Source organism: Cheilinus undulatus, linkage group 4, assembly GCF_018320785.1.
Source record: "Cheilinus undulatus linkage group 4, ASM1832078v1, whole genome shotgun sequence".
NCBI lineage: Eukaryota > Metazoa > Chordata > Actinopteri > Labriformes > Labridae > Cheilinus > Cheilinus undulatus.
Window position 1 is genome coordinate 10373594 of NC_054868.1, and position 26199 is coordinate 10399792.

The 26199-nt window shown below is 39.6% G+C and overlaps 1 protein-coding gene across 1 annotated transcript; it reads right to left on the minus strand.

Annotated features, from left to right (window-relative positions):
• Positions 1-811: 811 nt before the first annotated feature.
• p4hb (prolyl 4-hydroxylase, beta polypeptide) lies at positions 812-25629 on the minus strand. Its single transcript, XM_041785137.1, has 11 exons — positions 25292-25629; positions 21959-22165; positions 18349-18482; positions 17502-17639; positions 14084-14188; positions 13833-13958; positions 12366-12566; positions 12074-12194; positions 8585-8766; positions 7585-7698; positions 812-2294 (listed from the first exon to the last, which is right to left on the minus strand). Exons 1-11 carry the CDS (start codon positions 25428-25430, stop codon positions 2229-2231), a joined length of 1533 nt encoding a protein of 510 aa, XP_041641071.1. The 5' UTR covers positions 25431-25629; the 3' UTR covers positions 812-2228.
• Between the last annotated feature and the right edge of the window lie 570 nt (positions 25630-26199).

Below are 26199 nucleotides of genomic sequence, written 5' to 3' on the forward strand. Positions count from 1 at the left end.
ACCCATCTGACTGCCAGAGATGCATGAAAAATTACTGCTTGCACTTTATAAAATGAACTTCATTGAGCGCAGCTAACATTAATCTTGTCAGCGCGTGTATTGTTGTTCTCTGTGTGACCTGCCATGTAAATTTTCAGAGTACACATTTCCACTGCTCCACAGTCCAGTGTCATTATGCTTTACGCCACTCCATCTGACGTTTGGCATCAGACTTGATGATGTGATGCTTGCATGCAGCTGCTCATCCATGGAAAGCCATTCTACGAAGCTCCCACCTCAGTATTTTTTTGCTTACATTAATGCCAAGGGACATTCAGAACTATTCAGCTATGGATTCAGCAGTGTTGGCGACTCTTTCACATGTGCCTTAGCAGTCATTGACCCTGCTGTGATTTTGCATGGCCTCCCACTTTGTTGCTGTTCTTAAACACTTCCAGTTTCTAACATCACTTCGAGTTGACTGTGGAATATCCAGCAGGGATGAGATTACACAAACTGTGTTATTGCAAAGGTGGCATCCATCACAGTACCACACTTGAAGTCACTGAGCTCTTCAGAACGACCAATTTTGTATCACAAATGTCTGCAAATGACACTGCATGGCTAGTTGCTTGATTTTATACACCTGTGGCAACAAGTCTGATTGAAACTACTGGGTTCAATAATCATCTGGTGTGACCAAATACTTTTGTCCATAAAGTGTATCATTCAATGTGTTGATGCATCACTGTGATGGTGTTTTACCCTCTAATTTGCATGTCTGTTGTCAATATAAAAGTGCAGGTCAATAAAAACAAAAAAAGACCATTTATTTTTGTAAAGATTTTGTTTATTGGCCACCATTTCACGTTTTTTCCACATAGAATTTGATATGATGGAATGCTTTGTCAATTCCCCCCCACTGCTGTACAACATCTCCTCGCTCTACTCAAGCCTCCCTGCCCTGCCAAACAGCACATTCAGTCTCCTGTTCATGGATACCCTGAACATATAAACAAGTCACTTACACCATTCACACAGCACACACACTCACACGCACTGCTGCGGCATCAAGGGTGTTGGGTAGAGCCTCAGGGGATGAAGGAAGTACAGTATGAGTGAGGGGTGGGGCTGTGCAACGGTTCCCTCCCTGCTTATATATTAGACACTTCACTCAGACCAACCTGACCAGTAAACTGTACCAATCTCTGTCTGCTTTAGTAACCCCAATAAATCTCTGATTAGGCATGAATGCAGTGCGACCTATCAGTACTGGCTCCAGAAACCATCCCAGGTCTGAGAGAGTGTCCAAGGGCCAACTCTGCCCCAGCAGCGCCAACTGGCTACAGCTGGGCGTAATAGTACATTGTTAAAAATGACAAGTCCTACGATAAAAAACAAAATAAACTCAAAGTGAAAGCAATTAAATAAAATAGGATTTCCCCCAGAAAAGCTGACTTTTGTTCCTTTTAGAAAATAGTCAGTAGCCGTGCTAAAGAAGGAGACTGCAATGAGAAACTACATGGGAATGAAAAATGAAAACAAAGCAGACTTTCCCCCACCAAAAGAAAGAAAATAATTGGTCTCAGCTACAGATGGGGGCTCTTTGTGCTACACAGGACAAGCTCTGTGGGGTTAATTCAGTGAAGACTTTGCAAAATAAACACATCTATAGGATGGCCCCTTGTCCCCTGAGAGATCAATCCTTACAAAACCACCGCAGAAAACTCTGGTCCTCTGAAATTCTATCAGAGGGAAAGAACATTGGCAGCCCCCCCTTACCTACATATACAGGTTACAGTTAACTTTACCCACATTGGATATTTGCAAGGATTTTTCAAATGAACATAAACATTTTGAAAACTGGATCTCAATACCATTTTTACATTTGGTTTCGAATATACAAGGCAAACAGCTGATGTGGAGCTTTGTAGAAGGCATTGAGGTCTCCCATAGAGGTGCCGCGCTGTTCCACAGAGTCGCCCCAGGTGGGACAAGACCAGTCTGGCCAAAAGTTGTGAGGTTGGACATGTGGCAGCAAAAAGACCTCCGCCACTGATAGAATGACTGACTAACTGTTGGGCTGGCTAGCAGGCCGGCTGACTGACCGACTGAAAGGCAGTTTAAGGGGAAGTATTAATGTTCACAGGACAGGGAAGGTCCACAAAAAAGTGAGTGTGGTGATGGTGACTGGTTGGAAAGGTTGGGGCAGGACTCGTCTCCTTTCTCTCTCCTTCCTCTGCAAGCTCTTACAACTCGTCATGTCCATCGTAATCCTCGCCATCAGAGTCCTCGTCCTGTCCATCCTCCAAATCCTAGACACAAAAGAAAGAAAGGGCAGTTAAAAGTACTACTCACATGGGACTAGAATTACCTGTGGACCTCGGGTAGTTTGTGGATTATCCCCTGATGCCAGTGTTAATGAGTGAAGTCTGTAATGTACTCTGTTTAACTGACATTTCTGAAGGAAAACAGAGATGCTGCAAGACAACAGCAAAAAAAAAAAAATCTTATGGCCAAGTCTTATTTTTTCCAAGTTCATACCAAAATGCAATGAGGTGCACATCACATTCTGCAAGTGATATTGTCTTCATGTGTCCTATACGTACTGTTAATCATAGTTTACTATAGACAGCATGAACCAAGTAAGCTGTCCATGGACAGAAAACCTGAGAACAAGCTCCCCTAGTTGTCCCATTGCACATGCAGGCTATGTAACTCCCAGTCACCTGTGCGTATTTGCAGCTGACCAGACAGAAGAGGAAGATGAGTCAAGCAACCCTCACATTAAAGTATGAGAGGGGGAGAAGTCTCATGTTGGATATGAACCTTTCCTGGGATATTATTCTGCACTCTATACATTTGAATAATCCCTGAATGTTGAGCAACACATTTCAAATCATAGATTGTGTTATGCCTGAAATGAATGGCTACATAATACTGAAAGACACTGCACACATTGGAGCAGTAGTGCGCGCGTGTAAATTTGGACAGTAGAGTTTAGATAAATTAAAAACATTTTTTAAGACAAGCTGTAAGTAAAAGCACTGGTTATAACCTATATGCATCAAAACTTTGTAAACAATGTCCTACGCAGCCTCTATTATTTTTTCAATCAGAAAAGAAGCAGAAAAAGGCAGACGCTAGTGTAGAAACGATGTTTTTCGCTCTTCTCTAAATCTGCTCTGGCATGAGTTTGCCAAAGTTCCGGGCAGGGCTCAGCAGTTTTACTTTAAGCCGGTATATGAGCAAAGAGCAACACTGAAAGCTTTTTTGGCAGCGAAGGCATTTCCACTCCTCTCTTGACCGGCCTCAGCATGAGTTTTATCCACATCAAGATCCACTGTTCATAAACTATGGCAGGGTTTTCCTGTTGGGCTCAGGTTAGTATTGGAGCTACACATGCTTGCTACCTCATTCTGTGTAGTAGCTCTGATTGGCCTGTAATGCATGTGACAGAGAACTTTGTCAAATCACCTTCGGAGAATTTTGTGAAAAGACCTGCCCTTCCCGAACACTTTCTATGGAATGTTTCCCAGATGAAAGGCCAATGACACAAGCCAGGTTGAACCTAACTAGTTTCAGCGTAGAGTTTAGTGTGGACCTCATACTGTTACTAGCTGGTGCAGCAAGCAACAGAGAACCACATATTTTGTTGGATTCACACATACTTTTATCATCAATCCACTACCCTGTTTTATATCAAGATCAAGTTGTTTAAATTTGACTGTTACTTAAATAAAACATATTTATCCTGTTTACGTCAGAACAACAATACACGCACTGACAATTCCATGTTACACTTCACACTAAATACACTTTATGTTTGGTGTTTTTGTACTTCTCTGTTATTGATGCCCTTTTTTGTTGCCCTTTCTTGGGCTGTTATGTTGGAGCAATGTGACACAAGAATTTCCTCTAGCATTAATAAAGTTGTACCCTGAAGTAGAGACTGACACGGAGTGTAAACTAGTGCCAGGTAAAATCCTGGAGGTCTCAGAATCCCAGAAAGAGCTTACCCCGAAGAAACAAGGCAAGCTAGACTTGAAAGCCTTTTTGACATCTGGAGAGCACCAAATGGGTCAATTTTACTAAAAGATGCTTTACATGGTAGTATTTCATTGTTATAACTTTCTGCACCAAAGAAAAAAGTCTTAAGCAGTAGTGCCTGAAACTATATTTCAAAACTACATTTTAAATTTTAAGCTTATGAAGCTTTAGGTTTGTTCAAGATTCAATAATGTATGAAAAGAATGTATGTTTAGATTGGCAGCAGCATCATTAACTTGTATACAAAGTTCAATACTGATTAAAAATGGGATTTCACTCTATCACCAAGCCTTGTGGGAGCGGTTGAATCTCTGGTCATTGGGAGGGTACAACCACTGTCTGAACAAACAAATCATTCATCACTCTGCAGGCTACGTAATCCATACCATCTATAGAATAACCTCACTGTGTATATGGATGACATCTTCTCTCTGCACAGCCATTCCTTCATGTCTAGTCTAAGGATAGGCAAGTTAAGGAGCTGCACCAGACACAGGAAGGCCCTAATGTTGACTGCAAAGCTGCACGTGCAGATTTTATCAGAGGCTCAGGTCTCCGCCAGTAAATAGCTTCAACAGCTGCAGACGGCATTAGCACACAGCATTCAGCTTGGCTGCAATTAGAATTCTGAGAAGGGGGCGTGGTGACAATAGTAGAGTGGGATACTGCAAGTGAGCCGGACCACATCACCCCCCATGTGTGCATGCATGTAGCTGTGGCATACATGGAGTTATGAGAGATTGGGTCAAAGCTTAACTTACATCTTTACAAATTACTGTTTAGTCCAAAGTTATTTGCATAAATTAACCCACACTAGCTTTTACTGAATGTCCTTTATATCCATTGGCATCTGTAGCGTGTAAAAAACAGTTTTACTTCCTTACATACTTTCTAGAAAGCAGCATGGACACTCCAGTCCTCAAATCTTATGCCTCACTTTGGTCTAGTCATGCAGCCCCCATGTTAGAAAAAAGTGGGTCACTTCTAAGGTTGCACTCTTCAATCCTCATGAGTTCATTGCTTCAATCTATTCTGGGAAGCTTCAGATGTGATGCAAAATATGCCTCCAAAAGGAAGTTTCATTTTAGGACACGTGCATTCACCTGTACCTGAGATTGCGGCTAGCCATGAGCAGAGTTTTTATAAAGACTCAATTCAAACAACATACCAGAACAGGATGAAACAATCATTATAGCCTAACCTTCAATTCATTACTTTCATTTACATGACTAGCATGGAGGGCAAAACACAACTTGGAGCAGAAGCAGTTACCACTGACTACTGAGAGAAGCTCAGCAGCTGATTGAGGAGACAGGAGTCTGATAGGCTGCAGTTTCCGTTTTTAAACTTTTAAAAGACAGATGTAAGGCCTAATCTTGTCCAAGAGGCAGATAAATGTGAAAAAGGAAAATATAGTGGTAATGTAGGCTCTCCTTTTTCCAGCTGCGTTTGTAAGCAGGACATGCAGCGCTTTATGATGTAATGCATGAGAAATTCAAGGTTGTAGGAGCTACATTTGTCCATGGAAAATTAAATATTCTGAGCAGATTTCTCTGTTATAATAACATGGATCTAGTAAAGCATTTTTGTTTTAATATGTGCCGTGAAATTTCACTGCCACGCTGCGATGGTGATTACCAGTGATTAACATGAGGATTGATGAGAAAAGAGATGAAGGGTGATTATTTTCAGAATTAATAGTATGACCTTCTCTAATGCAGTGGTTCCCAACCTTGGGGTTGGGACCCCCTAAAAGGGGGTCTCCATATTCCCTAAAAAAAGACGAAGTACCTTTTTTAAATTCCACTGTTGCCACTTTACACCAATTTTGCCAAATTTTAACCTGTTTTCATCACTTTTTCCCCACATTTTTAACACGTTTTTGCAATTTAACACTTATTTTTGCGATTTTAAACCCTTTGCACCAGTTTTTTTTTACCTGCTTATGCCACTTTTAAACCAATTCTTGCCACATAAGCCTAATGTTGCCTCTGTTGACCCATTATTGCTACTGTTAACCCCATTTTACCATTTTTTATGTCCAGTTCTCCCCATTTTAACCACATTTCACTATCTGATATGTCCATTGTTGCCAGTTTGACCAGTTTCTGCCAATATCTGCCTATTTTTTCTTTCTCAGTTAGCACTATTTTGCCAGTTTAGATCGATTTTTCTTCCCAATTCACCGAATTTCCACCCATTTTTGCCAATTTAAAGCCTTTTCAGCCACTTTTTAATTCTCTTTTACCACTATTTATGCCCATTTTTGCCACTGTAACCCATTTCTGCTACTTTTAAGATCCAATTTCACCACCTTTTCCACCATTTTTTTGCCATCATTAACCCATCTTTTCAATCTTTAACCCATTTCAATTGTTTTTTTATTTATTTTTTTAACAGAATAGATTTATATTTCTAAGAGGGCTTTCTACTACATAAATTATTTAAAAAGAGACTTGTTTATTTATAAGAGTAGTTATTTTTTCAGGTTAAATATAAAATATGGATATCACAGCTTAACTTTACAATAGACCATGATTTTGTTGACCTCCATGGGCCCCAGTAAGCTATCCCCTTTATACCCCCTTATGGACAGCCTTGTCTGCACATGACTATTCTTCAATGTGCATGGCTGTGTTCAACCACCTTCAGGTACAGCGGTGGTCCCCGGTCTCCGGCACCTTTATTTTGGGAGTCACGGGCTGAAAAGGTTGAGAACCACTGATCTAATGAAATTGGCATTTATTGCCTTATAAACTAAGATTCATATTTACCTTTCTCATATTTATGTGCTTGCAATGTGCTAAAACCAGCGGTCTGCAACTTCAAAAGCTGAATTGCTGGTTACTACATCAAACGGCTTGATTCAATCTACAACAGTTTAGTAGAGACTGCTGCAACTGTCAACAGTAATGTTCTAAAAGCTGCTCGTCATGAATCTTTGGTCTGAACTGGGCTTAGAGAACAGAGGAGTATCTTCCAGCATTAATCTGATATTTGCTATGGATTTCTCTTCTCTGATGGCATTATGTAGAAGTGGAACCAGCTTAAACACACAGATGGACACTGAGACCGTCATCTTGATAGTGTACAGCAGTAGGGAGCCTTTCTTTCCAGTCCCATGAGTGCTGGACGTCATGTGAATGCTATTACTAGCTTGGATGGACCATTTATTTAAGAAGTATTTGTTGATATGCTCTTAACATACCTGGTGTGGTTTAAAAATGTTACTTCCCATGGTGAAAAAAGCAAATCTAGTGACTTACGGTTATGGCAGTTAAGAGCTCATCCAACCATTCATTTCACACATTAAGCAATCATATTGCTAACACCCCTATTTCCCAGCATGCACTCAGTGCATAAGTCAAGTCTTTCTCAAAAATAAGGCAATGAACTTTAACATAAGAAAGGCCCAGTACAATGGATTTAAACATTTTCTCCTATAACAACATCATTTTTGTTTTAATGACAGCTTCTTCCTCGAGGCTACACATGTGCTCTAGTTGTTCTGTTTTATAGTGCGACTGTGCACACTCTCATTTTGGGGGATCTTACCTCTGCATCCAGATCGTCATCATCATCTCCTGCAGGGGCACCACCATCTTTACCACCACTCTCCAGGAACTTAGTAAAGCCCTCCAATGTTCTCTCACCATTGTAATCAATGACCTGTTGATCAGACATACATTTTCATCAACACAGTGGTTTTTGACTTATCAATACCTTAAAAGAAAGTCTATGAAGGTGATTAATAAATGCATGTATTTGTTTACAAAAGCAAAAGGTATCACAGAGTCTCTAACACTTGATGATGCCATTTAAAAGCTGCCAATAAACTTTATGCACTCTGTTTAAATGGTGCCAGAGGGGAGACTGCTAAAATAAGGTAGTGCATGAAAAGGACAATCAAAGGACATCTGAAAAGCAACCAAACTGATTTGATCCAGCTCTAACAGCGCTTCATAGCTGCCACCGCAGTCTCATCCTGTGTTAGCCTTCTCCGGCGTCTTCTGCATACTTCATGCAAGTGGGGTCACAGGCTAATCCCTGGACTTACTATGGGGTAGCCCCTGTATGTACCACTCATTTAAGATGGTGAGACTGAGGACTGGCATGTGAAGGTCTTGGCAGTAAAGAAGCACTATGGAGAGAGGCAGGTGCAAGCTGCGGTCTCACTGGGAGCAAAGTCATCTAACAAAAATCTGCCAGAGCCAAACACCAACATTATTGTGCAGGAACCAATGAGGCCAGCAAGCTCAGGTTTCTGCACGTGCTAAAAGTGCTAAATCAAGAGTCACTAATGATGCTGGGGGGCCAAATTGGCAGCAATTTTGGATCCAAATAACCAGGGGGATCACTATAACTCACAACTGCAAAGGCAGGAAAGGAATAAGAAGGTCAACTCAAGGATTATAGATCACAGAAAGAGATGTTTACAGATGATCCTGAAAATAAGAGAGATCAAACATGTCTAATATACTTCTATTTTTACTGTGATGCATTTGGTCCATAAGAGAGTTTAGAAAATATTCTCTAGAAAGTTCTAAGCTCTCACCTTGCGCTCATCGCTAGCAGGGAAAAACTTAAGAGTAGGGAAGCTGTGAACTTTGACTGCCTCAATCTCATTGGCTGTGGAGTCCATCTTTGCCACGATGACGTCAGGGCTGTCCTTGTATTTCTCTCCCAGCTTGTCCCAGATTGGAGCAAGCTGTTTGCAGTGTCCACACCAAGGTGCATCTGAAGTACCACAAAAATAATCGAGGTTAGTTAAGTGTTTAGTCATTATGGACAAATGTCAAGTGCACTTGGAGGACTCATTTAGTTATCAAATTAAGAATACACTTAAATGCAATTTCTTTCAGTTTGGAGCATCTGAATGTTTGGTCTGTACATTACACTGAGATTGGGTGGAATTATGGTAGCCCAGGGTATCCAAAAATAGTAATGGCATTGCTTCAATCACTGTGATGAAAAAATCTGTCACAAAAGGATGCTATAGGTGCATCTAAAAATATTAGAATATAATGAAGAAAGTTTTTTTCCCCTGCAATTCAATTCAAGAAATGAAACGTCCAAATATTCTAAACTCACCACTGAAAAGTGAAATATTTCAAGACTTTTGTTTGTTTTATGTCGATTACAATTTATAGCTCACAAAAATCAAAAATTTAATATCTCAAAAGTAAGTATATTCCAAAACACCAGCACAAATTAATGATTTATCATACAGAATTTTGTGCTAATTTATGCACTCAGTACTTGGTTGGAGCTCCTTTTACACAGATTACTGCATCTATGCAATGTAGCATGAGGCCAATAAGTCTGTGGCACTGCTGGGGTGTTAAGATGCCCAGGTTGCTCTGATAGCAGTCTTCAGCTCATCTATATTGTCAAGTCTGACGTCCCTCATCTTCCTCTTGACAGAGAATCTCTGTAGAATAATTTGCAGTGAGTGTGCTGAGGGCATGAGAGTGCCGAGAATCAACTCTAAGGCCGGCCAACCACTGCAGGATTTTAAGCCCGATTTGAGGCAAGATTTCCCTCCTCCAAAGATTGAATGGGCGTATCCCAAGTGGCGCCCCAGCAAACAATAATTTGTCCAAAGTAGTCTGCATGTGTGTGGTGTCAACACAATTATTTTACTGCTCCAAATCGTCGCCAGGATTTCATCCTGAGTCTTTCCCTTGCTTTATAATTTTTGCTGCACCTGTAACGCGAGCCAGGACAGCCTGTTGTGGAGAGACAGCAAGAGGACATTTCGACAGACATCAGTGTTTGTTTTTGTTCTGAAGTCATGTGATCACGCGAAGACATTGGCAGGTCAGCAGGTGTGTAGTGTCCAGTGATCTGACAGTCTGGCTGAGTCATCTAGTGTGTGCGTTCAGAGGATTAATGATGAAAAATCGTTTCAAATTGTCCTTATGTCTTTGGTCTCCCATGTTTTTAAAAGTGTTTCAGATTTTTAAAATCATCTAGTGTGTGGCTGGCCTTAGGCGTTTAAAAAAAGGGCTTAGCTCAGACAAAATAAGGAAGGGCAAGATTTAAGTTTCAGTCGCTGAAGCTAGAGGTTTTGCCAAATCTGTGGAAACCAAAGAAACTGGAATTTGAGCATCTTGGATTCTGTGCCTCCCTGATCTTCCGTCAGACTCTCGAATCTTGATGTCCAAATGAGATTCAAAATCTACTTTCATTTGTAAACAGGACTTTGGACCACTGAGCAAAGGTCCAGTTCTTGTTCTCCTTAGTCCAGGTGTGAAGCTTGTAGCATCTATGGTTCAGGGATGGCTCGACACTAAGAACACTTTGTCTCGATACAAAATGAGGCTCAAAAATGCTTTGATGTCAGCAAAGTTTCATAATGAATAGTCAATACAGTGTGGACTTTGTTATGCCTACTATTATTATTCTTACCGTTATTTTCAGGTACAGTTATCACTGTTTTACCCGCTTTTTTTAAAATGTGCATTTTATTTTAATTAGCACATTGTAGTCGATATTGTACTTTGTTTGTTGAAGTGTTACATTGTTGGCCTTATTAGGTGAGTTTCTGAGAGAAGCCCAAAGTCTACCTCACCTGTTCATGTGATTTACTTTTATTCACTTTTCTCTGTCTGAGTCGGCTCTTAGTGAAGCTCCCATAAGTTCTTGAATCTGCTTTGTGTGACAACACTATGCTTCAATACAGTTTCTGAGAACAGCCTGCCCTTTCAGCAGTGATCATCTGTGGCTTACCCTCATTGTGAAGGGTGCCTTTGATCTCCAATCTTCTGGAGTCAAGTCAGCATTTTTCCACATGATTGTTGTTGTGTGTGCTGAACCAGAGTGAGAGAATTAAGGCTCAGGAAACCTCTGTGTCACTTTGTAGGAGCTAAATCTTGAATATATGGAAATTTAATTTTCTGGAGTAAATCACATGAAAAAAAATGAACTGTTACTTGAAATTCTAATGTTTTGAGATAACCGGTGTTGAGACATCCTGCACATGGCAACATCATGCTGTGATCTCTCCAAACAAAATGTAATGAGATTTAAGGCACTACACTGTTTGATTCTTCTTTCTGAAATCTGAAAAAAAAAAAGAAATCTGTTCTAATGAAACTCTGTTTTCCAGTGATGTTTGTTAACTATAATCACTCACGATTACAAGCTAAGGGTACTAATGGCATTTTTAGGAGCTGGCAAAAAAAGCATTTTCTCAAAGACTTTTATAAACATGTGTAGAGGCACACGCCTCATGCCTTACCATGCTATCTTGCTAGCTGCTATCATTCACAATTTCTGTGTTTTGTCGTGCCTACCTCTTATTCGTTTGAGCACACAGAATTTAAATTTGTCCTAACTGTATTCATTTGAAGGCAAAACTTCACAGGAGGGTTAAAATCCTGCCATGAAATGGAAGCGATACGCCTAATGACCCACAAAAAACGTTGGCCAATATGAAATCCAGAGGCTTAAGAAGCATTTACCCAAAAAAAAGTGTGTGACGTCACCTTGAGTACTTCAACCCTTTATTTATAAACTCTCTATGACTAGCTGGAGGCAAGCGATCACACGATAAGCGTGTCACATGCAGCCTCTCGCTCCCCTTTGACTGGCAAAGAGACTGTCCTCCTCACCTGTCAGGGAATACTGGCCTTCCCCACCAAGCATGACTGGCCATAAACTGCATTTAAACCTTGAGCGATGGAAAATTCCTCCAAAAATAGTCCAAATTTGAATGGAGGTAGTAATAAAAGTAATCCAGTAGCTATATTTAAATGGATATGTTTAACACCAGGGTCTGGTGATAAATTAATTTGCAGTGAGTGTGCTAAGAGGGCATGAAAGCCCCTAGAGTCAACACTTAGGCATCTGAAAAGGATTTAGCACAGACAAACTAAGGAAGGGCAAGATTTAAGTTTCAGACACTGAAGCTAAAGGCTTTGCCAAATCTCTTGGCTATGAGAAACCGACAGGAAGAAAATACACCTTTGAAAACAGGTGTTCCCTGTTTGTTTATGTGCTGTTAAAATAAAAATGTCTGCAGAGAAGAAGAGGCTCTTACAGAATTCAATAAAGACGTTCTTTGATGGGTCGAAGGCGACCTCCTCAAAGTTCTTCCCAACCAAAACCTTGACGGGGTTTTTGTCCCAGTCTTCGGGGATGTCCTGACTCATGAGGTGGGGCTGCAAGAGAAAAAGGAAAAATGTCAAACCAAATGTGTTTTGTTAGCAGTGTCAACTCATTATTATGAGTAGCTCAACAGACAAGTCTTGAGATTAACATGATTTCTTGTTGGAAGTCTACAAACTATAAAAACCAAGCATGAATGTGAAAGTAATTCTGGTTCTTCTCACCTTGAGTTTGCCCTCAGTAAACAATGTGCAGAACTTGGTGATGCTCTCTGCTGTGATGTCGTCGCTCTCTGGCTTATATTTGGTCATTTCATCCTCCAGGGTGATGAGGCGGATGGCGGGGCACTCCTCCTTCTTCAGGCCGAAGAACTCCAGGATGCGCTGGTTGTCGTCAACGTCACTATCAATGAAGATAAACAGGATCTAGACAAAGAGAAGACATGGTACCATGTTACTGAAAATACTTTGGCTGAGCAAAGTCTGATTTAACCTGAAAGAAATGCCTAAAAACACAGTCATGTTATAGGCTTTGGTTTGGTTATGCTTTACAGACCCAGAATCTGAATAGTCTTAGGTGTTGGTTATTTAAATTACTAGATAAATGACTAGTGTGAAAACATTTAGAACCAAAATGAAAAATATATATGTCGAAGCATTTCCTGATGTCCTTAAAGTTATTTTAACTGCCATTATTAAATAATTGCTAGAAAAAAACAACAACAACAAAAAAACATGATTTCTTTCGTTTAATATTCCGATTTTAGTCTATGTTTGTATTTTGCTTGATAGTTTGCCTTTTCATGGAGTTTTATCAAACGTATCATATCCTAAAAAATTGGTGCAGACTTACTTTCATCCAGTTTTAGGACATGTGAAAATATTTTGTATTCTTATTTCTCAGCTTTGGTAAACATCATAGTTTTTTCTAATCTTGCAGATCAGATGGATTTGCCAGTCTGTCATCAGGCAAATCCATCTTGAAAAGTTTCAATCTGCACCGTTCAGACCAAACAGCGTCATTTGAGTAGAACGAGGCAGTAGCTATGGGCGGGGTTTATTTGTACTGGAAGTCAATGGAAATGGCTGCCACCAGTATGCAACAATTATCTTGGATGTCGCAGCAGTTTCATCAGAAAACAAGAGCATAGAGCTACACCAAAAGCTTCACAAAATGGAAAAGATGATTTCATGTTTCTCCCAACCTGCTTCAGCATGGGTTTGCAATCTTTAGGGGGAAAGCCCAATTCTACTGTAAGCCGGTATATATAATATGTACGTATGGTATAAGCTTCTCTTGGTGAAGAAGTTTTATCCATATCATGTTTCTCTGTTTATGCACTATGGCAGATAGATTAGAAGCATATTTGTGACAAAATGTGTATTTTTAAATATTTTAAAAGGGGCTCAGCTAGCCTCTTAGGTCAGTACAAGACCCCTCTAGACTCTCGTCTCCCCTCATCTGGCTAGAAGACTCCATTCCCATTCATTCCTAATGACTGTCTCCCGCTTCCTGGCCCCCAACAGCCAATCAGAATCATATGCTAGCAAACAACCCATTATGGTTTTTAACACTGGTTACAATTAAGCAGGATTAAGCAAGTGGCCATTTCTATACCTGGTTTACAGCCAACTCTTGCTGCCTGAATTTTGTTGCCTTATATTTTATTATTAAAATTGTAATTCACACACCTGACCCTTGAAACCCTCTGAAGCCTTCTTAAACTCGTCCATTTTGTCCTGGAAGTCTTTGGCAGTTTTGGGCAGGAACATGAGGATGTGGGACTTGATGTCTCCACCAAAGATTTTGGGAGCAGTCTGCAGGAAAAAGGGATAAACATGCAAGTTAACATAGTAACATAACACAGTTGATCATACCAAGACTTGACAAAGAAACATAATGTTGATAGTGAATGACATGAGTGGATAAGCTCAGTCTTTACCTGCTCTGTGAACTCAATGACCAGAGGCAGCTGGTTGGACTTGACAAACTTCAGGAGGTTCTCTTTGGTCAGCTCTCCATCAAAAGTGTTACGGCCTTCATCAAACTGTAGAGGAAATATTAAGCAACAATCATTATCCAACAATCTAATCTGCCTATGAACACCAAATATAGATTTACTGGACAAAGCACTTTGAAATACCCTTGTAACCCCTGTTGAGGAAGGAGCGAGAAGCCCAAGTGGACTTTTATTGAGTGTTAAGAATAGCTGTGGTTTATTCTTGCAGCTCTTACTGGCACACAATAGGAAAAAGCATATTTGGTTGGTGGCTTGTGGACACTCACCAAGGCTCTGAAATCTAAACCTCTAACCCCACATTGCAATAAACAAGTGCAAGACCCCTGCTGCTGATTAACACATTAGAGGGAGGGAGGGAGAGAGGGAGAGAGGGAGGGAGGGAGGGAGAGAGGGAGGGAGGGAGGGAGGAGGGGGGATCCCACCAGACAGCAGTGTTTGTATCAGGGTAAAGTTACAGACATACATCTGAGACCAGACAATGAGAGTGGGAGGGCTTAGCTTTGGTCTGTGTGCCAAAATGAAAGAAGATCATTGATAGCTCAAAGCCTGAGATATTTTTAAGTTTGTTGTTTGTGCTGAGGAAGCCAAGGCTGCATAATCGTTTGATTAAAATACAGATCAAAGGATTGAGTAAAACTATTATGCAAATCAATCAGGTCCATTAAAAAAAGTTAGCTGTGTAATAACTAATATTGACAAATAAACGTTGAATACTTCCCAGTCACCTGAGCTAAATTTACAGTGTTGTGGCAGTACTTGACAATGACAATGTGAAATTTAAGTTCTTTTATTTTTAATAACTTTGCAAAAAATGTAAAATTATTTTTCATCTTTTTATGACGGGGTACTGAGTATAGATTAAAGAGAATTAAAATTAGTTTTTTTGACAGTAGCATCAGGCTGCAACATTACACTGAAAAAAGAAAGGGGTCTGAATACACTTTATATATCATAACTTATTAGATATTCATTTTTCAACACTTCAAATCAATTTTTAAGTAGAAATACAAAACTTCTTCAACAACTAGGGCTGGACACAAGCATCATTTGTCTATATCAACTCCTTAATCAGCCTCTCAGTTATCTTAAAAATATTAAACTGTTTTAATTTGAAAACAAAAGTGCTGCCAAAGGTTGTTATTGTCATCACTATGTAGTCAGACATTTGATCTTGTTTTTAGCCACAAATGATTTTCTCTCAGAGTACACAACATCTTAAAAGGTGTCACAAAACTTCGAGGAGGAGGAAGCAGAAAATGGAAAAATGAAATTTTTATTTTAGCACATCAAAGTATTGCAGGATGAGTGAATAAACATCATTGTGAACAAAAGAAGGAAGGGCTTCAACTTAAGCGATAACCCTCATACAACCAGGAAGATTCGTTGTTTTAGTGACGGACAAACCGGACTTTGACCCGATGTGCCAAATCCACAGATGGTTGAGATATGGTTGTGCTGATAAGAAAGCTGCATGATCTCTGACCTATTTTAAAAGCAATGGCTGCAGTCAATAACATGGACAAGCTCAAGCTCTGTTAGGGATCTCATTTTAATAATAATTTAATCTTTCTTGGTTTATTTAAAATTGAACAAATATTGTACGTTTGTTTTTAAATTTCAGAAACAAAATCATCTGTGTATTATTTCTGAATATGTGGGAATACTCGTTTTCAATTTTTACTACATATTTTATATCTATTTTATTTATTAATGTATTTATTTTTCTCAGTGAATGTTTTTTTTATGAGAAGGGATTTTTTTCTATTATTATTCTAAATTTTCAAACAGATTGTGATGTTTGTTAAAAATGTAAAAACAAAATTAATACATAAATAAACGAATAAAATCTAAAACACACCTGGAAAAACAAGGAACTTATTAGAGATGCAACAATACTCACATTTCTTTATATTTAAAATATAATTTTTAGCAGTATCAAAAAGGGAATAAATAATTTTCTGCAAAAAAATTCTCATCATTTTACTGAGCTAAACATGTCGTGAACACATCATAATACACTTTAACTTCCTGTTAGCTTGTTAAGTGAGTTTATTAACTTTTATTTTGCTGAAATCAACATTGGGGGGGTGCATGCTACTTCCATAGTCAAGTGTTGTTTTCAAGCTGACTGTGGAAGGTTCTGCATTTTGGCTCATTTTGATTCATGATGCTGATGAGCATTGAGCTTATGAATTGATTAGCCTGCTGCTAAAGTGCTACTTGCTTGTCTGAATAGTGCAAATCCTGAACGAAGGAGAGGAACAGCAACATCTCTATGTCCCCAGTCAACCTGTGAATGTTTTTTTCCAGTTCACCTCAGAAAACAAACCTAGAGTATATGCTGTGTGTTAGTCAGTCAGTTATCATACATGGTTTTAATAAGAATTAAAATCTGAACAGTGTGATAGCCGTAGTGAGTTTTCCATCACAGTTAGCCTTAATACTGGTAACCGTTTCGTCCCCTGAGCTGATACACTCAAGTGTGCTGCTTGATAAATGTAAAGCTACACCTCATAACACTCTGCCACTTCTCAGCTTTGGCTCCACGTGCCTTGGCCATTTGCTGGGCGGGTCAGAAACTGGCCTAAAGGTGGGCTCACGACTGGAACACTGGAACGCCTCAGACGTGCCGAGATTAGCAGCAGAGAGGGGATACTATAAAGTGAACACTATCAGATTACTGAGGTGTATATCAAAACACTTGGGTGTCTTCAGCAGCTTGGCTGTTAATGCCTCTGTGTGTCAAGAGAGTTTATTACAGGCTTATCCAGATCCACTAAAAACCTATTATGGTACATTATTTATACTTTTTGTGCACCTGTGACGGCCACAGTCAACTGTGTCCAACCTTGGTATCAAAACCCTGTGTGCAGAGTCTACAGTCTACATCACACAGGGCACTGAATCTACCAGTCCTGGCAAGTGTTGGGTGTGGGACATCCCCTAAACTCTTTCCACATATTTCCTGTTCTCCTTTCGAAAAGCAGTGGTTAAACAAACATGAATAGCTTATGACAGGTGGGGCTGACCTCATTATGAACGCTGCTGTTTGGCTAAATTTTGAAGTAAATTATGCTCCTACTGTTTACATGAAAAAAGAAAAGTATTGTGGTGATTCCTGTGCACTGCAGCATCATACCTGTAATACTCCTGTGTGCCTGTCCCACGGGCATGTCCAATGAACTTAAACTATTTTTGATGAGTTTCAGTGCATGCCAATAAAGATTGAGATCAGTTCTTAAACAACTAATGAAAAAATGAACTGACATGTTATTTTACATTTTAAATAACTTGGCAATGCTACTAAAATATTAAAACAAACCCAAGTGTGGATAATCACCTTCTTGAAGAGAACAACACCGTCCTTTGACACCTCAAACTTGGAATAAACAGCATCCTCAGAGGTCATGGCAAAGGGAATGTCATCAGTGGCTTCAGCTGCTTTCTCAAAGGCCTTGGCACCATCAGATTCAGCATCCTGCAGACACAAGAACTTTACTTAAGATAAATGTACAAGGGATCGCGGATAGACATCGTCCATTTCTAAATGCCTGAGTTAAACAATCGCCCCCCACATCAGCAGCCGCCAGAAGCACCTAGATGAAACCTACCGCTGTCATTTATGCCACTACTCTAGAATAAGTGGGAGGCCTCACCACCAGTGAAATACCACTAATCTTATCGTCTTTTCTTTTGCTCACACGGTGAGGTGGGCCCTGAGTGGGGTCTAGCTTGAAGCACCTGGCCCAGCCCTGGCTGGTGGGGACTTTGACTGTTGACATGCTGCCAGTGTGCGCTAAGGATGGCAATTTAGGCGCGTCACATAAAGTGATGCAGTGTGTTTTGGGCTTATATGTTAACTAACTAAACTATTCATTGCACTTGTATTTATCTCAGGTTGATGAATGAAAGCTCCACATACTTTATCTATCCAAAGACTGTATGAAATTCCAATAGGGGAGAGTTTTCTTTGCAAATCGCACATTTCGGTCAGCTTGTAAATGTCCCCATGTAAACACAGACCAACTTTACATAATTAAGCAACAATTTTACAAACTGGTCCATGATCCTGACCAGGCCAACTGAATTAGAGGTGTGACAACAACCTCAGTTTTCCTTAAAAACACCATAGATAGCAGGACAGTGCTGGGGGCCATGCAGCTAACATTTTTTAATCAGAGTCATACCTTAAAGAACCCGATGACTGCCACCTCATTGTCAGCGATCAGAGACTCTGCCTCTGTGACTCCAGCCAGACTGGCGACGGCGGGTCCTGTGCGCTTCTTAAGCCAGTTGACAATGTCATCTGCTTGCCTACCAGCTGCAAAACAACAAAAGATACAAAGTGACTCAGCAAAAGCCCAGAATCATACCCTGAAAACTTTAGACAGTTTAAAAAAACAGCAGACATGTTCAGGTTTAATACTCTTTCAGGCAAAGTGGGACACATCTTCCTCTGTGGACACAGACATCATCACACAGACCGAGGTGTGCCTGACCTCAGCTTAAATACTGCACTGCCTCAGAGGAGCACAAGTGTAAATGAATTTGCTCTTTTTCTACTGCTGCAAACTAAAGCTGTGAATTAACAAAGGAACTGTTTTTTCTCCCTTTTCTGAAAATTCTGGCTAACAACTAACAGTTTCACATGATAATACAAGGATGCCTCTTTTATTTTTCTTCTCAAATCAGAGACGCCTTGTTATACAAGAGTTAAATCCACAAATAAAAATCCTGCACACTTTGTAAAGCTGAAAAACTAATTTAACCTCTTTCAAGTGTCTACTGCAACTAGCATGGACTTAAGATTAGGATGTGGCTGTGAGACTGAACCAGTGACGCAATATAGCAGCAATTTCTCTGAGAAACACACATTGATTAAGTGATACAGCATGTAATTTTGGTTCAGTACTTTGAGGACTCAGGCAATGCGTGAGAGACGAGAGTTTCTAGAGTTGGACTGAAGTCAGGGTAGTCATTTAAAAACACCCACATAAAACCTTCCCGGCTTACTCTCCTCTCCACCAAGAGCCTGGCCAAGGAAGAAGAGGCGACGTGAGGAAATGCACATACCTCTGGCCTGCTCAGTCAGCATGAGAGAAACGTGCAGGGAAAGCCCAGCCCTCATACAGTCTCAGTCATGTTACTTAAAGCCGATTGGCTGACTTACTTTTTATGCTGCTGTGCAGATCATATTTCCAGAATGATGAAAGTGAAAAGAGGCTTGCCTAAGATTGCCAGATCTAATTCTTTTAATGACATAAAAAGTATTTTTTGGTGTCATTTCAAAGCCACTGCATTCTGTAAATATGCACCAAATACTTTGAATGTGCTCCATTAAATTTTTAACATGATTACATCATTACTGCTAAAACCAAAACAAGTCTTTTTTGGTGATCTTGCTGAATTTTTAAGCACTTTATTTCATATCGTTTCATTGATTTCTTTGGCCATTTTACCCATTCATATTGTTTTTCATCCCGTTTTACGCTTCCTAGCCATCTCTGATGATTTTAAAAATTCCTGCCTTATTTTCTGCATCTTTTCTGTTTTCTGCACCTCAGCTCGATTAAAAATGAGACTTCTCCCTAAATTTGTTTTCTGATGTCTTTAATGAATAAATAATGACGTATTATCCAGCTAATTTACAATGACTGGGGCTACACTGCCTGAAATTAAGCTTCAAATCAAGAAAAATGAGGCAGTAAAATCTGCTCCAGGATGGTGTGGGCGTGTCTGTTGAATGAGCTTAAGCCACGCCCACTCAGGAGAAATATGATCCTCTCAAATAAAGAAGTCAAGTCAATCAATTCATGTTTTTTTTGGGGGGGGGGATGTATTTTGGAAAATTGAAGGTTTTCTATCACAGTGACAATACCAAAAGTAAAAGCCACCGTCAGAAACTTTAGTTTTATGTCAGTTCTGGCAACACAGTCAACATGCTGATCATGTGTAATTGCTAATAACACACTAAGAAATATATAAAATCAATCACATCACTCACTCTAAATCCTTTTTATAGATAATACAATCCAATGTATTTCTCTTCCGTGTGATAAAATTTTCATCTGATTCTGTGGCAGAGAGGACACGCACTAAAATACAAATAAAGAAATAATATTTTTATGATCGTCTTGTTTTCCTGCATAGCAACACATCAGCATTACTTTCAGCCTGTTTCTTCATCAGATAAAACCATTAAGAGGCTGAGCGTATATGTAAATATCCCCCATAGAGCTAACCTGACACGCCAGATGGATTGGTCTCACACATCCATCTGGAAAACCTTCAATACTAAGCGTTTGGGAAAGGGCAGAGGATTTAAAAAAAAAAATTTGGAGTGTGATTGGATGAACGTTTTGTTTGTCACATCTTTATCGGCCAATCAGCCGCTATCGAGGAGCGCGTGCGCAGCTACTGAGGAATAACGCAAACCATGGCGGCTATAGACATGTAAGTACATGACTTTGGTCATTTTTGAAAAGAAAACAATTCACTGCTGTTCTTTCTTCTTCTTTTACCAAAGAAATGTCGTCAAGTTCTGATAAAACTGGCACTTTGGCAGCATCCACGCTAAGCTCGTTATGGCTCCGCCGCGCCTGAGAGTAATGCCCATTGATGCCGATTGGTCCTGTCACTTTCTAGCCTGGAGGGACCAAAAGGTTCAGACAGGAGCTTTGCAAGATGGATTTGCCAGTGAAAAATAAGGAAACAGGCATATCCACCTGCTTTGCAAGGTTTCCATAGAGCAATTTTAGACAAGTTTACAGCCTACACTTTAACCTGTAGAAGAACTCTGTTTACTTTTTTAAACACGATTTTAATAAAATAAAATAAAAAACTGACTGAGTAGTTTATGTTTCAATTAAAAAAAGGAAATGCTTAAAAATCAGAAATTGAGTTTGAATAAAACAGAGATTCAACTTTTTGACTTGATCTCCCAGCCCTACTAGTAACATATCAGAGTTTTAATTTGGTAGGCATGCAGTGTATTATTCCATGATATCAGTACAGATACTATTTTGAAAAGTTAATCTGCGTATCGGCAGATAGGAAGATTTCTGCCAGTATTAACAGCTGTAAATATCAGCTATATATACAAAGAAGGAGTTTCAGACAGGACCAACAGACCTACATTCATCTGAAAAAACACTTCAGAGTTAGAGAGCAGAGTTTTAGGCCTGAAGTACATTTATACATTGGGATTGATTTTGTATCAGCTAAAATTAATTTGGAAATATCAGTATATTAGTTATCTGCAAAATCCAATGTCATGCATCTCTAAAATCCAAGTATCACGACGGTCCTTCAACATTTAGGATTTTTGTCTGCCATTGCTCCAGACTCCCCACTGAAGAGCAAAAGAATGAGTGTTTCTACTGCTTTTAATTATCTAGCACACTTGTAAACACTGGAGTAATCCTAACCTAAAAAAAGCTGACAGCAGAACGGATTATGGGTATTCCTGATTCCAGTTTCTGTCAAAGACGATCTTAGAAAAGCCCCTTTTTAAATGAGACACTGCTTTTTCTGTGTTACAGGTTTTTAATAACCGGGCTCATCTGTTTCAAAGTGAAGGCCTTTGTGGATAATTCATGTGTGGGTTAAAAATGTTTGAAATATCATTTGAGACTTGTTTTGTGAAATACTGCATTGCTCTCTTTACGATGAACAGATCAAGGTTCAGGGATTTGAGAGACAACATGCAAATTAAGCGGGGCCTCTCTCTGTAGCGGGGGCTCATGTCCCGCTACAATCAAGTTTGTCTGCACAAATTAAAATGACAGTAATACTCACCAGAGTACTCTTTGGGTGACTCCTTCTCTCCACCCTTAAAGAACTTGATGGTGGGGTACCCTCGGACACCATACTCTTGGGCCAGTTCGGTTTCCTCTGTGGCGTCCACCTTTCCCAGGCGGACCTCTGAGCTCTCGGCCTTCAGCATGCCGGCGGCCTTAGCATATTCTGGAGCCAGGGCCTTGCAGTGGCCACACCAGGGGGCATCTGTAGAAGTTTAGAAGAGAAAAATAAGCAGAGAGCATAGCCAAGATTCACATTATTGTTGAGTAGCAACTACAGATGAGAGGCTGGGACAAAAATCCAGATGGAATTTTCTTCAAATACTTTAGAGAACCAAAGCAAGTTAAAGATGCAGATTTAACAAGCAACTGACACTGGCAATCTATATTTCTTCATTTGCCCAGGAACCAGAAAAATCTATGAGCTCATGTTTGATTTGCTCTGGCAGAAGTATCCACTCCACCTCCCATTTAAACACTTAACACTTTAATAGACCCCTAAGAAGATAAATTTTAGCTCCTTGTAGCATCAATGCTTTTGACAGTTTCTGGACTTTAAGAGCTTTGGCCTTCTTCTATCAATACACAGTATATTGATATTTACCATAATGCATTTTTGGTGCTGAGCTGATTTCAAACAGTTTATTAAAAAAGCAGAATAATACTTTTTGTCAGGGAAGACCTGTTAAAATAAGGGTGTGCTGCAGGAGCTTTAAGTGGACAACCAGTGTTCAACCAGATGTTAGAGAACTGGACTAGTGTTTCACAACGGTACAGAGTTTTTTAAAACACAGTAAGTCAGCCAAATTCACAGAGGGGTCTAGGGTCCTCCTACAGGACATTTAGAACATCCAACACTGAATTTCCAAAATTATGGAAAATATTTATGCAACAATTTGTGGGGGAAGAGGATTAACATTGTATAAGGTTGGCTAGAAGACAAAAAAGGAATAAGGACATGTCAAGCTGAGGACAAGTCAAAGAGCCTGGTCATATTTAAGACCTGCCACTAGTAACTTTATTTTTAAATCAAAGTATAAGACTACATATCTTGAAGTCAAATTTCCTTGAACTTGCATTTACCCAGCTTCTTTACCTTCTCTTGTATTCACACATGCCTGGGTCCAAGTGCCATCTACAATTTCAGACCTCTTACAAGTTTAAAACATGTTCAGGAATTTTATAATCATAAAGTTAGAAAATAGAATCAAAACTTTTTTGAGGAGATGAAGGAACACTGAATGCAATCTCTGTCACAATAATGATCAACAGAATAAATAATACTGTCACTTTAAAAACAAAATACCTGTGTTTTGTACATAATGTGCACTGGAGACAGTGTTAATTTAGTCAACTAAAACTGACTAAAAATGGTTATTGACAGCCTTCCTTTAATGACAAAACCTAGACTAAGACTAACAAAATAGATCTGTGATAACTAAAACTGACAACAAGTAAGTTTAGTTTTCATCAAGATGACTGAAACTATACTAGAATGTACTGAAATTTTCATTGGACATTCAAAATCAATGATATTTCTCCACTGTGGGTAAATCTGTCAAAAAACATTGCATCTGTAGCTCTTCTGCCTCTCAGCTGTAGAAAGCAGGGACCCCAGGTTTTGCAGGGTGCAGAGAACACACTAGCGTGATTTGGAACCAGATTTAGGCAAGAGAATAAATGCTTGGGACTAAAAGTTAAGACTAAAATGTAAGGACTATTCATGGCCTAAACCAATGTTTTTGAGTTTTCATTGACTTCAACTAAAAGGTTAGAAATGACTAAAATGTGACTAAAGTTAAGACTTTTCATATAAAGACTAAGACTAAGACTAAAATTAAAAATAGTTGCCAAAATTAACACTGAATGGAGAGGAACTCCAAAATTAAAATTGCAAGCAAACTCCTGCAAACTGTAAAAACTGCAAAAACACACATTGGTGGCATCTAATGATCAAAAACAGTAAGAATGAGTCAATATTGGAGGTCTACTTCACACCTTGATATGGTTCAAGTAAAATTTTGGAAAAGTAATTCATGTTTTCTGTTAAAGAGAAAAGTTTAACTTAAAGAAAACATATTTTAGACTTACAAACACAAATCCTCATTGTCTTGGAAGTCTACAACAAACGTGGTAGAATAATTGCATTTCTGTGGTGTTATATGTGGATTTAGAAGTCATAATGTCCTATTGTGCCTAGACATTAATATGAAGCACATAACCCTATCAGAAGTGACACGTCGAGGTATTAGACCTGCATTTCATCACTTTAATTTCTCGACAAGGAACAAAACTTTCCTGTTCCACGACACTCGGTGTAAACGCACAGCTGAACTTTTGTTAAGTACACGTCAACCTAGCTCCACATCCCAGTTCAGATCCCGCCCTGCTGAGTTATACGTGGGCAAACAAAGCCTTCAGCCCTCCCATTCTGAGCTCATTGGAGAGTCTCCCCACAGGGCCATCCCTGACTGGTCCACGGATTTGTCAAACAATGTGTGAACAGGTCAACAATATGACAAAAGTGAAGCGGGATGGGCCTGCAGGCTACGAAGAAGTGTCCCATTAAAACCTACTGCACGACACCAAATCCTGCCTTATCATTATGGCAAATAAAAAGCTGGAAAATTAAAAGTTTATTTAAATGCAGTGCATTAGATCATGGACTGCATGAAAACTCAGTTTTGCTGAATGAAACCACAACAGGCAATCGAAACTACACAAGAGCAAACCTCACTGATTCGCCTACTTCTTTCACTTAAGTCTACTTCAACCTCAATAAATAAACTATTACAATAGTAATCAAGTGATAAAAGTGATGATAGACTCTCTCAGACTTTACTCAGAATGCAATAAGATGCACTGCTGCAAGTTATCTGACCTAAACTGGAGCTTTAGATAAGTAACAAAACAACAAAATGCTTACACAGAGGTTTGTAATACTATAATATCTGGCCATAATGTAAGTTTAGTTACTATTTTGAGCCAACCTTCGTATAAAGGTAATGATCCCTTCACAGACGCAGAGCTAGCTTGTAAACTTTGTGGGCAAACTCCAACAAAGAAACACCAAACGGTATAAACACCACTCAAGTGTATTTTGTAACATTATGGTATAGCTTGTTGGCATCAAGGTGGAACTTATTCTGGCATGGATACAAAATTTAACACAACACCAATGAGTTAGCCACCAACAGCAACTTGTCAGAAGTGTCAAAGTTTAATGCTAACCCATCCGCAGGCTTAATTTAGCTAGCTAGCCAAGCCGTCATTGAGTCTGCTAAAGATAGCTGGTGCAAGCCGGGGGTATTTCCAAGCTCTTGATACTCACAGAATTCAACCAGAATGTTTGGGTGAGCTTGAAGAGCCTCGTCGAAGTTACTTTTCTTCAGCACCAGGACATCTTCTTCCTCGGCGATCTCAGCCCGGCTGGCTACAGCCAGTGTGCAGATGAGCAAAAACTTGAACATAGTTGCCGTCGAGTGTTCTTCCTGAAAGGGAGACAAATGCTGCAGACACGGACGAGTACGATTCAACGGGGAAATTGGTCGTCGTTTTGTCTTTTAATCTTGTTTCAGGTTGGGAGAGTAGCTGGTATTTTGTGTCTACCGCTACTAACGTGGCACCGCACGCAGAAACCGGAGGGGTCAGCCGTAATGCGCATGCGTATTTATGAGGCTGAAAGCAGTTCGTGTTGAAATGTGACTGGACCGCAGCGAGCTGCACCTGGAAGTGAAAGAGAGGCGCTCCCTGCTCACTGCTGTATGCCTACACATCAGTATGACTAATAGATACACATACAGAGTGGATAACGACAATTAAAACACAAGTATAAACCACCAAATAAAGCACTTTATAAATAGCTAGAGCAGCGCCGCTGGATAGTGCCGCGTTACTTTTCTGTATCATTAAAAAACTGTAGCTAAACTATGCTGATACTACGATAATTATTGCTTTAACTGTTGAATAAAGTGTAATGTTTTTGTAAATGATGCAACTCTGGGTGTCCGGATAGCCCCCCCCCCCCACAAAGGCAGTAGAATTGCCATAAGTAGTCTATTGTGACGCAAAAAAAAGCACCACAGTGGAAATAATTTTCTACGACGTTAATTATACATTGCTATGGGAAAATATCCAGCGCAGCAGGCTATAAAACAACTTAAAATGCTTCTTAGAGATAAATTAATACATACTAAGCTCACACACAGCCTACACAGGCCTGTTAATCTCGTACATATG

Coding starts and splice junctions, on each gene's coding strand:
- p4hb (XM_041785137.1), bottom strand. CDS start 25,430: ATGTTCAAGTTTTTGCTCATCTGCACACTGGCTGTAGCCAGCCGGGCT. Junction 12,567..13,832: donor CAGAGGGTTTCAAGGGTCAG/GTGTGTGAATTA, acceptor CTCTTTGTCTAG/ATCCTGTTTATCTTCATTGA. Junction 2,295..7,584: donor ATGACGATCTGGATGCAGAG/GTAAGATCCCCC, acceptor TTTTGTGTCTAG/GATTTGGAGGATGGACAGGA.